General features: G+C 48.4%; 2 protein-coding genes across 2 annotated transcripts in view; both read left to right on the top strand.

Annotated features, from left to right (window-relative positions):
• MAD1L1 (mitotic arrest deficient 1 like 1) overlaps positions 1–13051 on the top strand; it is a 428801-nt gene that overhangs the window by 49564 nt on the left and 366186 nt on the right. The window lies entirely within an intron of this gene.
• Positions 10977–13051, top strand: part of LOC148042656 (uncharacterized) — a 54868-nt gene continuing 52793 nt past the window's right edge. Inside the window, exon 1 of the mRNA XM_087729214.1 lies at positions 10977–11000. Coding sequence (XP_087585340.1) covers positions 10977–11000 — 24 coding nt within the window. The remainder of the gene's footprint in view (positions 11001–13051) is intronic.

Here is a 13051-nt window from a genome sequence, read left to right as displayed (position 1 = left end):
CTAACAGGTGTGGGCACACGCACGGGCGCTGTTGCACACGGGCGCACACTTTCGGCACGCAAAGACGAAAAGGTTTGCCATCACTGGTCTGTGGTTTTGCGTTTCCTCCGTCGTTTGGACTTCATCTGGGAGGACATCATGTCCTAAAAGGACATTACATCTCGGATGTAGAAACGGCAGAGTGGACCGTGATATTCCGTAGATTTAGTGATATTCCGCGGCTTACGACTCCGGAGGGGGAAGATGTAGTTTTCAGCAACCCCGCTACCGGAGCTCCATTGTGATGGCAACGAAGCCCCGTTTATACCAGCAAGTAAACAGCACCGTCTTAATTAATTCCTGGTTATTGCTGCTACCCCCTTTCGGCTCTCCGGGTGGGAAGCGCGCACATATTCCTTTTATTACCTGGTGTCCACTGTGTGCAATCATAAGTGATTATAGCTAGATGAACTTGCAAGGATGTGCTCTACTTCTTCCAGAGACGTGTTAGGAGCTTCGTAGCATGTTCTCCGCTGCTCCTTTGGGGTGTGTGTGTGTGTGTGTCTTTCAGGAGAACTTCACCCGGGGGCGGGGGAAGGGAGCATTCCCTCTTTTTTTTTCATTTTTAATAAATTTTTATTTTAAACACATAAGCACATCAACAGAAAACAAACACATAACTTAAAAACAACATAGGAACAATAAGTTCCATCGTAGATCATACCGCAGTTCCGAATCGTTTCTTTGCAGTTAGTATTTTCCCTTCTATACATTTCTGTCTTGCTATAATCTCCTTATTCGTTATCCATTTTTATGTACTATTCTATATTTATTTATACTTAGCTACTTATGACCAGATATTATTTACCTATATTATGCTTTATATTTTTACTGTCATTTATTCTCTTACATACAGATTATAGATATACATTCACATAATTATTCTTTTTCTTTGCCATTCTTTAATTATTAGTATTCCATTGGAAAGGTAATAAGGTAATGATCTTTGTTTTACCATCCTTCGACCTGCTATGACACCACCTTGTTTTCCTTTCTTTCTTTTCTCCCTCCCTTCCTTTCTCTACTCCTTCCTCCTCTCCATCCCTTCTTCCTTCCCTTACCTCTCTCCCTCCTACCCTCCTTCTTCTCCTTCCTACCCTCTCTCCTTCTCTCTTTCTCTCTTCCTCCCTCCTTCCTTCTCTTTCTCTCCCTCCCACCCACCTCTCCTTACCTCTTTCTTCTTCCCCTACCTCTCCTCCACATCTCACCTTATTTTCTCTTTCTTTCTCCTCTCCCTCCCTTCCTTCTCTACTTCCTTCCTTCCTCCTCTCCTTCCCCTTCTTCCTTCCCTTACTTCTCCCTACTCTTTACCCTCTATCTTCTTCTTCCTACCCTCTCTCCTTCTCTCTTTCTCTCTTCCTCCCTCCTCTCCTTCTCTTTCTCTCCCTCCCACCCACCTCTCCTTACCTCTTTCTTCTTCCCCTACCTCTCCTCCACATCTCACCTTATTTTCTCTTTCTTTTCTTTTCTCCCTCCCTTCCTTCTCTACTTCCTTCCTTCCTTCCTCCTCTCCTTCCCTTCTTCCTTTCCTTTACTTCTCCCTACTCCTACCCTCTGTCTTCTCCTTCCTACCTTCTCTCCTTCTCTCTTTCTCTCTTCTTCCCTCCTCTCCTTCTCTTTCTCTCCCTCCCACCCACCTCTCCTTACCTCTTTCTTCTTCCCCTACCTCTCCTCCACATCTCACCTTATTTTCTCTTTCTTTTCTCCCTCCCTTCCTTCTCTACTTCCTTCCTTCCTCCTCTCCTTCCCCTTCTTCCTTCCCTTACTTCTCCCCTACTCCTACCCTTTTTCTTCTCCTTCCTACCTTCTCTCATTCTCTTTCTTTCTCTTCCTCCCTCCTCTTCTTCTTTTTCTCTCTGGGAAGGAGCAATTCCACGTAGGTTTCTGGATGCCCCCGAAAACCAGCCTGAGTCGTCGATGGTCAGATTTGAATGGTCATCCCATTGCCGTGGCTTGGTTTTTATTAACTCTGAGAGGGGCTCTGTTTTGGCTTTATCTTCAGAAGGTTCCCCTCTCACACATAGGCGCTACTCGTTCCCGGCTCTAGGGGGCAATGTTTATCTCCGTTTCAAAGCAGAAGAGCCAGCGCTGTCCGAAGACGTCTCCGTGGTCATGTGGCCAGCATGACTCAACGCCGAAGGAGCATGGAACACTGTTTCCTTCCCACCAAAGGTGGTTCCTATTTTTCTACTTGCATTTTTACAAGCTTTCGAACTGCTAGGTTGGCAGAAGCTGGGACGAGGAACGGGAGCTCACTCCGTTACGCGGCGCTAGGGATTCGAACCGCGAACTGCCAGCCTTTGTGATCGACAAGCTCAGCGTCTTAGCCCCTGAGCCACCGCGTCCCTAGGATGCTTCTTACCGCATGGTAACTTGAACACAAATGGCTATTGTTCTTTGATTCTCCGTGCGTCCCCGGGGGTAGAGGAAGCTTGAGGAGATCTCAAATTAAACCCACCAATTCAGAATAAGCCATGTTTTTGGCGCCTATCGGCCGGCTCATTTATAACGATGGAGCTGTGGGTTTGAAAGATAATCGTCCCGCTCGTATTTTCTGGGCAAAAGTGGTGAATGGCTTTTAGAGCAGGCTCCCTTCCTAATGTTGCTTGTAATCCAGGTCAAATTAATTACTTTGGAATGCCGCCCCGATTTGATTGCAGTGCTGGCTCTCCTGTCGGTCAGAAGATCTCCCTGGTTCATGGAAGCCAGTAGCATCTTTATGGGGAAGGTCGGCCTCTTGGCTCTGCCGAATTCGGAGAAAAGGCTGATAAATTGGGAGAGGATTTTACCTTCAGAGCTTTTCCTTCTTCTCCTTCCTCCTTCCTCCCTCTCTCTACTCTCCTTCCTTCCTTCCTTCCTCTATCTCTCCTTCCTCCTTCCTCCCTCCCTCCCTCTATCCTCCTTTCTCCCTCCCTTATCTCTTGTTCCTCCCTTCTTTCCTCCCTCCTCCCTGTATCTCTCCTACCTCTATCTCTCCCTTCCTTTCTCCATCCCTCTCCATCTCTCCTTCCTACTTCCTCTCCTCCCTCCCTCCCACTCTCCTTCCTTCCACCCTCCCTTTATCTCTCGTTCCTCCCTTCTTTCCTCCCTCCTCCCTCTACCTCTCCTCCCTCTATCTCTCCCTTCCTTTCTCCCTCCCTCTCTATCTCTCCTTCCTACTCCCTCCCCTCCCTCCCACTCTCCTTCCTTCCAACCTCCCTCTTACTCCCCATCTCCCTCCCACTCTCCTTCCTTCCAACCTCCCTCTTACTCTCCATCTCTCCTCCCTCCTTCCCTCCCTCTCTCCTTCTTTCCTTCATCCTCCCTCCCCCATTCTCCACCTCTCCCTCAGTCCCTCCCTCCCTCCCTCTATCTCTCCTTCCTTCCTTCCTTCCTTCCTTCCTTCCTTCCTTCCCTCCCACTCTCCTTCCTTTCACCCTCCCTCTATCTCTTGTTCCTCCCTTCTTTCCTCCCTCCTCCCTCTTTCTCCCTTCCTTTCTCTCGCCCTCTCTATCTCTCCTTCCTACTTCCTCCCCTCCCTCCCTCCCTCCCTCCCTCCCACTCTCATTCCTTCCACCCTCCGTCTTACTTTCCATCTCTCCTCCCTCCTTCCCTCCCTCTCTCCTTCTTTCCTTCCATCCTCCGTCCCTCATTCTCCACAACTCCCTTCCTCCTCCTATCTCTCCTTCCTTCCTTCCTTCCTTCCTTCCTTCCTTCCTTCCTTCCTTCCTTCCTTCCTCTCCCCCCCCCCCCAATAAGGAGGAAGACAAGGACAGATGGTGCACAGCTTCCTTGGCAGCATTATACTGTGAATTTTGGGGGGTTGGGGGGGGGAGGAAGACCCCTGTGATCTCGAGGCGTGTAACTTGAGCATCCCAAGTGGCCCCTCCTGCCTTTGTTTGAGTCTGTTTTTACACACCCAGCGAGATCGGCAGCAAAATCTGTCAGGGGGACAGCTGGGTGTTGCTGATCCATCTGATGCCGAGCCTTGGAGCAATTAGACAAGGAGAGGGTTTAATTAAGCATATTCATTTCTTTCCTGGAACGGCTTCCTTCCGAGAAGCCGCCATCTCCTTCTCCTGGCCCGTCCAAGGCTTGTGTTAGTTGTGTTTCACCACAGCCCTGTCTGCTGAGGGTGGCCTTCGTGTTGGGCCGCCCCGTTCGCCCGTTGCCTGTTTTCCAGAAGAGCCAATTCATCTTCGGTCTCTCTGATATGAAGGTCTGAATTCTGATACAGCTTAGAATTCTGGTTTGTGGTGTAGCGTGGAGGGTAATTGAGGCCTCTCTTCGGCCGTTTGTATTGTTAATACTGCCAAAACTCCAACACAAGTGCATACAGTCAAGGGTACGGTTTCCCCAGTTGCAATGGATGGCTGTGAAGGTTGGACCACAAGGACGGCTGGGCGCCAAAGAACGGAGGCCTTTGAACTCTGGTGCTGGAGAAGAAGACTCCTGCATTGAGTCCCTTGGACTACAAGGCCATCCAACCGGTCAGTCCTAGAGGAGATCCAGCCTGGCTGCTCTTTAGAAGGCCAGATCCTGAAGAGGAAACTCAAAGACTTTGGCCACCTGATGAGAAGGAAGAAGGACTCCTTGGAGAAGAGCCTCATGCTGGGAAGGATGGAGGGCAAAAGAAGAAGAAGGGGACGGCAGAGAAGGAGATGGCTGGATGGAGTCACCAAAGCAGTTGGCATGAGCTTCTATGAACACCGGGGGATGGTAGAGGACAGAAGGCCTGGAGGAACATGGTCCATGGGGTTGCGATGGGTCTGACACGACTTCGCAACTAACAACAATGGAGGACGAACCTGGCCAGTTCTGAGGTCTGGATCGTCCTGGGTCAATGGGCTGATGGAAATTCTGGTAGCGCAGCTTTAACGAAGAAAGCAGAATTAGTTTGCCTGGCGGTTCTTGTCTATTCTACCTGGTGAGGCTGACAGGTGCCCGTCTTGTCATCAGGCAGTGGAAGAGTCGGTCTCACCTGGGCTGGTTGATTGATGGACAGCTGTCTTCGTTAACATAGAAGGAGATGCTTATTTCCTGGGCTTCTTCGTTTCCTCTGTTTGGAATATCACAGCAACCCCAGATGAAGATTGATGATCGATGTCCCATTTCTGGCTCTCTCTGGTTTATTTATCTTTTGCTCTGCAAGTGTGGGACCTCCCTCTTTCATGTTTTCCTTCCTTCATCCCTCTCTCAATTCCTCCCTCCTCTTTCATGCATTCCATCATTCGTCTCTCCCAATTCTGTCCTTCCTTCCACCTTCATATTCCCCTCTCCCTGTCTTTCCTTCCTCCCTCTCTCACACCCTCCTTTCCTTCCTTCCTCCCTCTTTCATGCATTCCATCATTCATCTCTCTCTTAATTCATTCCTTCCTTCCTCCCTCCCTCACATCCTCTCTCCTTTCCTTCCTTCCTACCTCCCTCCCTCTTTCATGCATTCCATCATTCATCTCTCTCTCAATTCCTTCCTTCCTCATACTCCCTCTCTCCCTGTCCTTCCTTCCTCCCTCCCTCACATCCTCCCTCCCTCCCTTCCTCCCTCCCTCTTTCATGCATTCCATCATTCATCTCTTCCTTCCTCCCTCCCTCCCTCCCTCCCCTCCTTCTTACCTACCTACCTAACTACCCATTTCTATATCCTTCCCTCTTCCCTCCTTATTTCATGTTTTCTTCCTCCTGCCCTCCCTTCTTCCTTCCTTCCACCTTTCTAGAGTGCATAAGAATTCCTATGGGAAGGGACTGATGGCCCCTCCCTCCCCCCTCTCCTCCACCCTTTCTCTTTCTCTCTCTCTCTTTCCCTCCCTCCCTCTCTCTCTCTCTCTGTCTCTCTCTCTCTCGTTCTTTATTTAGGCTCTGTTTAGAGACGTGCCTGGGCGTTCTCCTGTCTGGCAGGCGTTGTGTGGAAAGCCAGCCAGCAGCGTAATGATGGGGCACTGAGCTATTTTGGCACCGTTGGGGAGGAAAACGCTTTGCCTCTTCCCCGTCTGCCGCGAGTCCCTTCCGATTCCAGGCCGAGGATACGGCGGCTCGAGTCTCAAGTAGCAGATGCCGTCATTCTCTCCCTGCTTCAACGCCTGGCTCGCCAGAGCTAATAGCCCCTTATTACAATTAGATTAATTACTATTAACTCTCAGGTGGCGATATCAAAATTAGCCTGCGCTGGGGACAACATAGGATGCCTTTTACAGGCAGTCCTCACTTAGCGACCATAACTTGGGAGTGGCACTTCCATCACTATGCCCAGGGGTCACTAAGGGGAAAAACAATGTGAAAAACCAAAGGGGCTCACTTTCCTTTAGGTCATTAAGTGAATCATTTAAGTGGTCATTTTGTGCTTAACTGCGGGACTCAGCATCTATCCATTCATCATCCAGCCATCCCTCCATCAATCCCTCCATCCTCCATTTCAACATCCCGCTATCCCTCCATCCTTCATCCCTCCATCATCTTCTATTTACTATTATCCCTCCCTCCCTCCTCATCCATCCATCCATCATCATTCAGCCAACTTTCTATCAATCCATTCTCTATTTCTACATACATACATTCTTTATCTATCCATCCATCCATCCATCCATCCATCCATCCACCCATCATCTTCCATCCATTGTCCTCCATCCAGCCAACCCTCCACCAAAGCCATCCATTCTCCATTTCTACATCCAGCTATCCATACTTCATCCATCCATCCATCATCATCCCTCCCTCCCTCATCCATCCCTCATCAACCATTCAGCCAACTTTCTATCAATCCATTCTCCATTTCTATATACATCCATCCTTCATCCATCCATCATCTTCCATTCATCGTCTTTCATCCAGCCATCCCTCCATCAATCGCTCCATCCTCCATTTCTACATCCAGCTGTCCCTCCATCCTTCATCCCTCCATCATCTTCTATTTACCATCATCCCTCCCTCCCCATCCATCATCATTTATTCAGTCAACTTTCTATCAATCCATTCTCTATTTCTACATACATACATTCTTCATCCATCCATCCATCACCTTCCATCCATTGTCCTCTATCCAGCCATCCCTCCACCAATCCATCCATTCTCCATTTCTACATCCATGCGTCCATCCATCTTTCATCCACCCATTTATCCTTCATCCCTCCCTCCCTCCCTCCCAAGTATCCTCACATCCTCTCTCGCAAAGGACAAGCTACCTCAATAAGTTTCCCCAGCAAGAAATTTTGTTTAGCTGCGCCTAGCAAAATACTCAAAAACTGTCGTAAGTAGCAAAACTCCCAAAAGAAAGAAAGGAAAGAGAAGAAAAAGCTTCTTTTTGCCTCTGCGAAACGTACATGACGAATGTGCATAATTTATTCCGGCATCTGGGCCCGAAAAGTTTGCCTTCCAAATTTTCTTTGGTTTCTTCAACAATGGCTGAAAATTGGGACTTATCATGTAAATGCTGACAGATATGAACATGTGTCAACCGGAGTGGCTGCCTGACAAAACTTCGCATTGTGGGGAAATGTTAATTTTTTGCTGCCTTAAGTGTATCCCCCCCCTCCCCTCTTCCTCCCTCCCCTCCCCACCCCAATTTTTTTTTTTGCTTAATCTAGCCTTTTCAAAGTCAAGCTGAGCCTGTTGCACTTCAGTTTTAGATTAATTCTTCCTTGCCTATGCAGAAAACTTGTCAGGTGGCCCAGCTATTCTCTGAGCAGAAAATCATTTCTTTAAAGCCACGGATTTCCTGCCTTTTGGAAATAAATGCAGCCGGGGGGGGGGGGGGAGAACAGAAAAAGCAGCAGGTGCATCGGAAAAAAAAGAAAGAAATATCGCTCTCCGGCGTGCAGGGATGTCTCCCGGACAGAAGATGGAGCTTTTTGCCTTGCCTTGTTTCCTTCTTCCCTTCTTTCTCCAACCCATTTTGGAATGAGAATTCTGGTTAAAATGTCCAAAGGGGTTGAGGTTGAGGTTCGGACGTAGAAAATTAAGAAACTCCTTTTATGGGTTTGGCGTGCGGAAACAGAAACAGAATAACAGAGTTGGAAGGGTCCTCGGAGGTCTTCTAGTCCAACCCCCTGCTCAGGCAGGAAGCCCAACACCACTTCAGACAAATGGTTATCCAATCTCTTTAAAAACCTTCAGTAATAGAGAGGAAGGGAAGGAAGGAAGGAAGGAAGGAAGGAAGGAAGGAAGGGGAAAAAAGGATAACAGAGTTGGAAGGGACCTTGGAGGTCTTCTAGTCCAACCCCCTGCTTAGGCAAGAAATAGTAATAGAGAGGAAGGGAAGGGAAGAAGGAAGGAAGGAAGGAAAAAAAAAGAATAACAGAATTGGAAGAGACCTTGGAGGTCTTCTAGTCCAACCCCCTGCTCAGGCGAAAAGAACTTCATCATTTTTGGGGGGGCAGCGTAGCCAGAAAAAAACACGCCCAGATCATAAATCCTGGAGCCCCACTTAGATTAAAAAACCTTAACGTATTTAACACGAAAGTTACAAAGATAAAAGAAGCAGAACTTCGTGCCAGTTCAGCAGTCTTGGGGAGGAGGGGGAATGGAGAGAGGGGGGAAAACACACACACACACACACACACACACACACACAGCCTCTTCCTGGGGAGCCCTCCGAGCAAATTTCCTGCCCAGCGTTTCAAACGTCTTCCGGCTCGGTGCCAGGCAGATCGGGAGCATCTGCTGAGCTTTCCTGGTTTAGCTGTGGGCATCTGGCCCGAGATTTAAGACTTTCATTAGACGCCACGGAGTAAAATAGCTTGCACTCCGGCGGGCCTGGGTTTATTTCGGGTGGCGCGTGAAAGCTCGCCGTTGCTGTTTCGACGGCCAGCCCCTTGTTCTCCGTCCCTGATCCCACGCTGGGAAAGCTGCACTCTCGGCCCATTAGACCTGCCCTTAAACCCCTTCCCATCCCCGAAGAGCGTCACGCAGGCTACGTCTGCAGCCTTTTATGGCTGTTCCTCTTAACAAACTCTCCTCGGGATTGGCTTCGTCCGTTCCTTTTTTAAGCATAACCTGTGCCGTCTTTTCAAAAAGGTGAGCTGCATTTTTGGGGTGCCAGCGTGCCTCCCATTGAGGCGTCCGTACAGGACAATGCTGACTGGGCCCCCCACCCCTCTGCGCTCTTCAGGGGACCCCGAGGGCACAGGTGAATCTCCAAGGGGCCTCGGTGACTCTCAGAGGGAGCACCAACGACCAGATGACTGTAAGGGATACAAATCCTCCCATCCTCCACCATTCTGCCAGAACTGAAGAAGCTTCTTGGATGAAAGAAGAAAAAGAAAGGAAAGTGCAGTTTCCTCTTGGGGGAAAAAAGCACCTTTGGGACAACCAAGATTGAGAATTTCCGTAAGACAAGAAACCCCAATAATCTCTGTGCGCACATAACCAATTGGGAGGGAAATTTTTAGAATGAGAATTCTGGTTAAAATGTCCAAAGGGGGTTGAGGTTCAGATGTAGAAATTTAAGAAACTCCTTTTATGGGTTTGGCGTGCGGAAACAGAAACAGAATAACAGAGTTGGAAGGGAACTTGGAGGTCTTCTAGTCCAACCCCCTGCTCAGGCAGGAAGCCCAACACCACTGCAGACAAATGGTTATCCAATCGCTTTAAAAACCTTTAGTAATAGAGAGGGAAGGAAGGAAGGAAGGAAGGAAGGAAGGAAGGAGGAAGGAAGGAAGGAAGGGAAAAAAAAGGATAACAGAGTTGGAAGGGACCTTGGAGGTCTTCTAGTCCAACCCCCTGCTTAGGCAAGAAATAGTAATAGAGAGGAAGGGAAGAGAAGGGAAGGGAAGAAGGAAGGAAGGAAGGAAGGAAGGAAGGAAGGAATGAAAAAGAATAACAGAGTTGGAAGAGACCTTGGAGGTCTTCTAGTCCAACCCCCTGCTTAGGCAAGAAATAGTAATAGAGAGGAAGGGAAGGGAAGGGAAGGGAAGAAAGGAAGGAAGGAAGGAAGGAAGGAAGGAAGGAAGGAAGGAAGGAAGGAAGGAAAGAAAAAGAATAACAGAGTTGGAAGAGACCTTGGAGGTCTTCTAGTCCAACCCCCTGCTTACGCAAGAAACCCTACACCACTTGGGACAAATGATTATCTAATCTCTTTAAAAACCTTCAGTAATAGAGAGGAAGGGGAGAGAAGGGAAGGGAAGGGAAGGGAAGGGAAGGGAAGGGAGGGAGGAAGGAAGGAAGGAAGGAAGGAAGGAAGGAAGGAAGGAAGGAAGGAAGGAAGGAAGGAAGGAAGGAAGGAAGGAAGGAAAGAAAAAGAATAACAGAGTTGGAAGAGACCTTGGAGGTCTTCTAGTCCAACCCCCTGCTTACGCAAGAAACCCTACACCACTTGGGACAAATGATTATCTAATCTCTTTAAAAACCTTCAGTAATAGAGAGGAAGGGGAGAGAAGGGAAGGGAAGGGAAGGGAAGGGAGGAAGGAAGGAAGGAAGGAAGGAAGGAAGGAAGGAAGGAAGGAAGGAAGGAAAGAAAAGGATAACAGAGTTGGAAGGGACCTTGGAGGTCTTCTAGTCCAACCCCCTGCTCAGGCAGGAAGCCCAACACCACTTCAGACAAATGGTTATCCAATCTCTTTAAAAACCTTCAGTAATAGAAAGGAAGGGAAGGGAAGGGAAGGGAAGGAAGAAGGAAGGAAGAAGGAAGGGAAAAAAAGGATAACAGAGTTGGAAGGGACCTTGGAGGTCTTCTAGTCCAACCCCCTGCTTAGGCAAGAAAGCCTACACCACTTAGGACAAACTGTCCTTTAAAAGCCTCCAGTGTTGGAGAATCCACATCTTCCGGCCCAGCTCTGTGTGTTTATTGCGCAGGATTTCTCTGGCCCTTGGCTCAACGCTGGGGGATTGGCTGAAAACATTGGCTCTGCGGTGTCATCGCAAGGTAACACATTTGTGACTTTCATCTTCCTGGTCTGGCACATTCAAGGATAAACCAGGCTTGGCGAGAAGACGCTATTCATTCCTCTGACCCGTGTGCAAATTGCGCGATGCGGCTGCAGGCGGTGCGCCAGGTAGAAAGGCCCTGTGATTTTGCAGTCCTTCCTCCTGAGCTGGACCCGTGAGAGATTTCCCCCCCCCCTTTCTTTGTTTCTTCCTTTGATTTTCTGGGTATTTTCTCAGCAAGCACTGATTTATTTTCTTTTAAAAATTGCTGTTTTCCTAACCTAGCAGGGTTCTATTTTATTCTCCTTGTTTTTCAACAGGTTCTCTCTCCTCTTTTCGTTATAAGCATTTGCATTTCTTAGGGAAAGCTTCTCCTCCTCCTCCTCCTCCATTGTCGTCGTCTTCTTCTTCTTCTTCTTTTTCTTCTTCCTCCTCCTCCTCCTCCTCTTCCTCCTCTTTCCTCTTCCTTATCATCCACCTCCTCTTCTTCCTCTTCCTCTCCTCCTTCTTCCTCTTCTTCTCCTCCTTCTTCCTCTTCTTCCTCTTCCTCTCCTCCTCCTCCTCTTCTTCCTCTTCCTCTCTTCCTCTTCCTTCTCCACCTCTTCTTCCTCTTCATCTCTTCCTCCTTCTTCCTCTTCCTTCTCCACCTCTTCTTCCTCTTCGTCTCTTCCGTCTTCCTCTTCTTCTTCCTCTTCTTCCTCTTTCTTCTCCTCCACCTCCTTTTCTTCCTCTTCCTTCCACCTCCTCTTTTTCCTCTTCCTCTCCTCCTCCTCCTCTTCTTCCTTTTCCTCTCTTCCTCCTTCTTCCTCTTCCTTCTCCACCTCTTCTTCCTCTTCATCTCTTCCTTCTTCCTCTTCTTCCTCTTCTTCCTCTTTCTCCTCCTCCACCTCCTCTTCTTCCTCTTCCTTCTCTTCCACCTCCTCTTTTTCCTCTTCCTCCCCTCCTCCTCCTCTTCTTCCCCTTCCTCTCTTCCTCCTCCTTCTTCCTCTTCTTCCTCCTTTTTCCTCTTCTTCCTCTTCCTTCTCCTCCTCCTCCTCCTCCTCTTCTTCTTTTTCCTCTTCCTCCTCTTCTCCTCCTCCTCCTTGCAAAAACCACTCCCTTCTAGCACTGATGATGTTACCTAGTTGTGTCATGAAATGCCCACAAGAAAACGAAGCTCAGAGAGCCCGAAAGGCACCGGAGTTCCTCCTCCTCCCCTCCTCCTTGGAGTAAGGTGTGTATTTCAGACCTCCTGAAATGCACCACATGACAATCACTGTAGTTGTATTTCTCCTTTTAAATTGTCCCCAGATTTCCTTTTATTCTGCCGCCCATCTGGCTCGTTGTATATGACACAGGGAAAAAAGACAAGGGGATGTTTAGGGCTTAACTTATTTTTATGCCCCGCTAACTCGATTGGCCCTCTTATATTTTTAGTAGTCAGGGGAGCAAAGTATTACATTTAACTCATTTTAATATAGCTGCTCATAAAAGGTTGAGAGACGCCAGCGCCTGTCCGTTGCGGAACTGCAGACTGGGTCTCTCGCAAGTCATCAAGGTGGCCACTTTTGCTGCCTCTTGAAGGATCAACCTGTAAATAAATCAGCAGTTGCAAAGACCAAAGAAACTGAGGACAGGATGCGGAGAATGGCACATTTTTAGCCTGGAGGAGCAAATATGGGAAAAGCTGAGAGCCTTGAAATATTGAATCTTCTCTCGTTTTTAGTTGAGAAAGAAGGAAGGAAGGAGGGAAGGATTGAAGGGGAAGGAAGGAAGGAAGGAAGGGAAAGGAAGGAAGGAGGGGAAGGAAGGATGGATGGAAGGGGAAGGAAGGAAGGAAATGGAAGGAAGGAAGGACGGAAGGAAGGGAAAGGAAGGAAGGATGGATGGATGGAAGGGGAAGGAAGGAAGGAAATGGAAGGAAGGAAGGACGGAAGGAAGGGAAGGAAGGATGGAAGGGGAAGGAAGGAAGGAAAGAAGGGAAAGGAAGGAAGGAAGGAAAGGGAAGGAAGGAAAGAAGGAAGAGGAAGGAGGGAAGGGGAAGAAGGAAGGAAGGAAGATGCTTTTAAAAGACCAGGAAGATGGGTTGAAGGATGAACTGGAGAACATCAAGTGAAATTCTACCATATTTAGTTGGGGAGGTCCCAAGCGGCCATGTTGTTTTCCAGCTCTTACATCCAAAATGTCAACTTTGAATTTC

Source organism: Thamnophis sirtalis, unplaced genomic scaffold (genome assembly GCF_051295495.1).
Source record: "Thamnophis sirtalis isolate CommonGarterSnake01/CBP01778 unplaced genomic scaffold, rThaSir2_p1.2 scaffold_14, whole genome shotgun sequence".
Classification (NCBI taxonomy): domain Eukaryota; kingdom Metazoa; phylum Chordata; class Lepidosauria; order Squamata; family Natricidae; genus Thamnophis; species Thamnophis sirtalis.
Note: the sequence above shows the minus strand (reverse complement) of the source record. Positions and strands in the feature narration are given on the sequence as shown.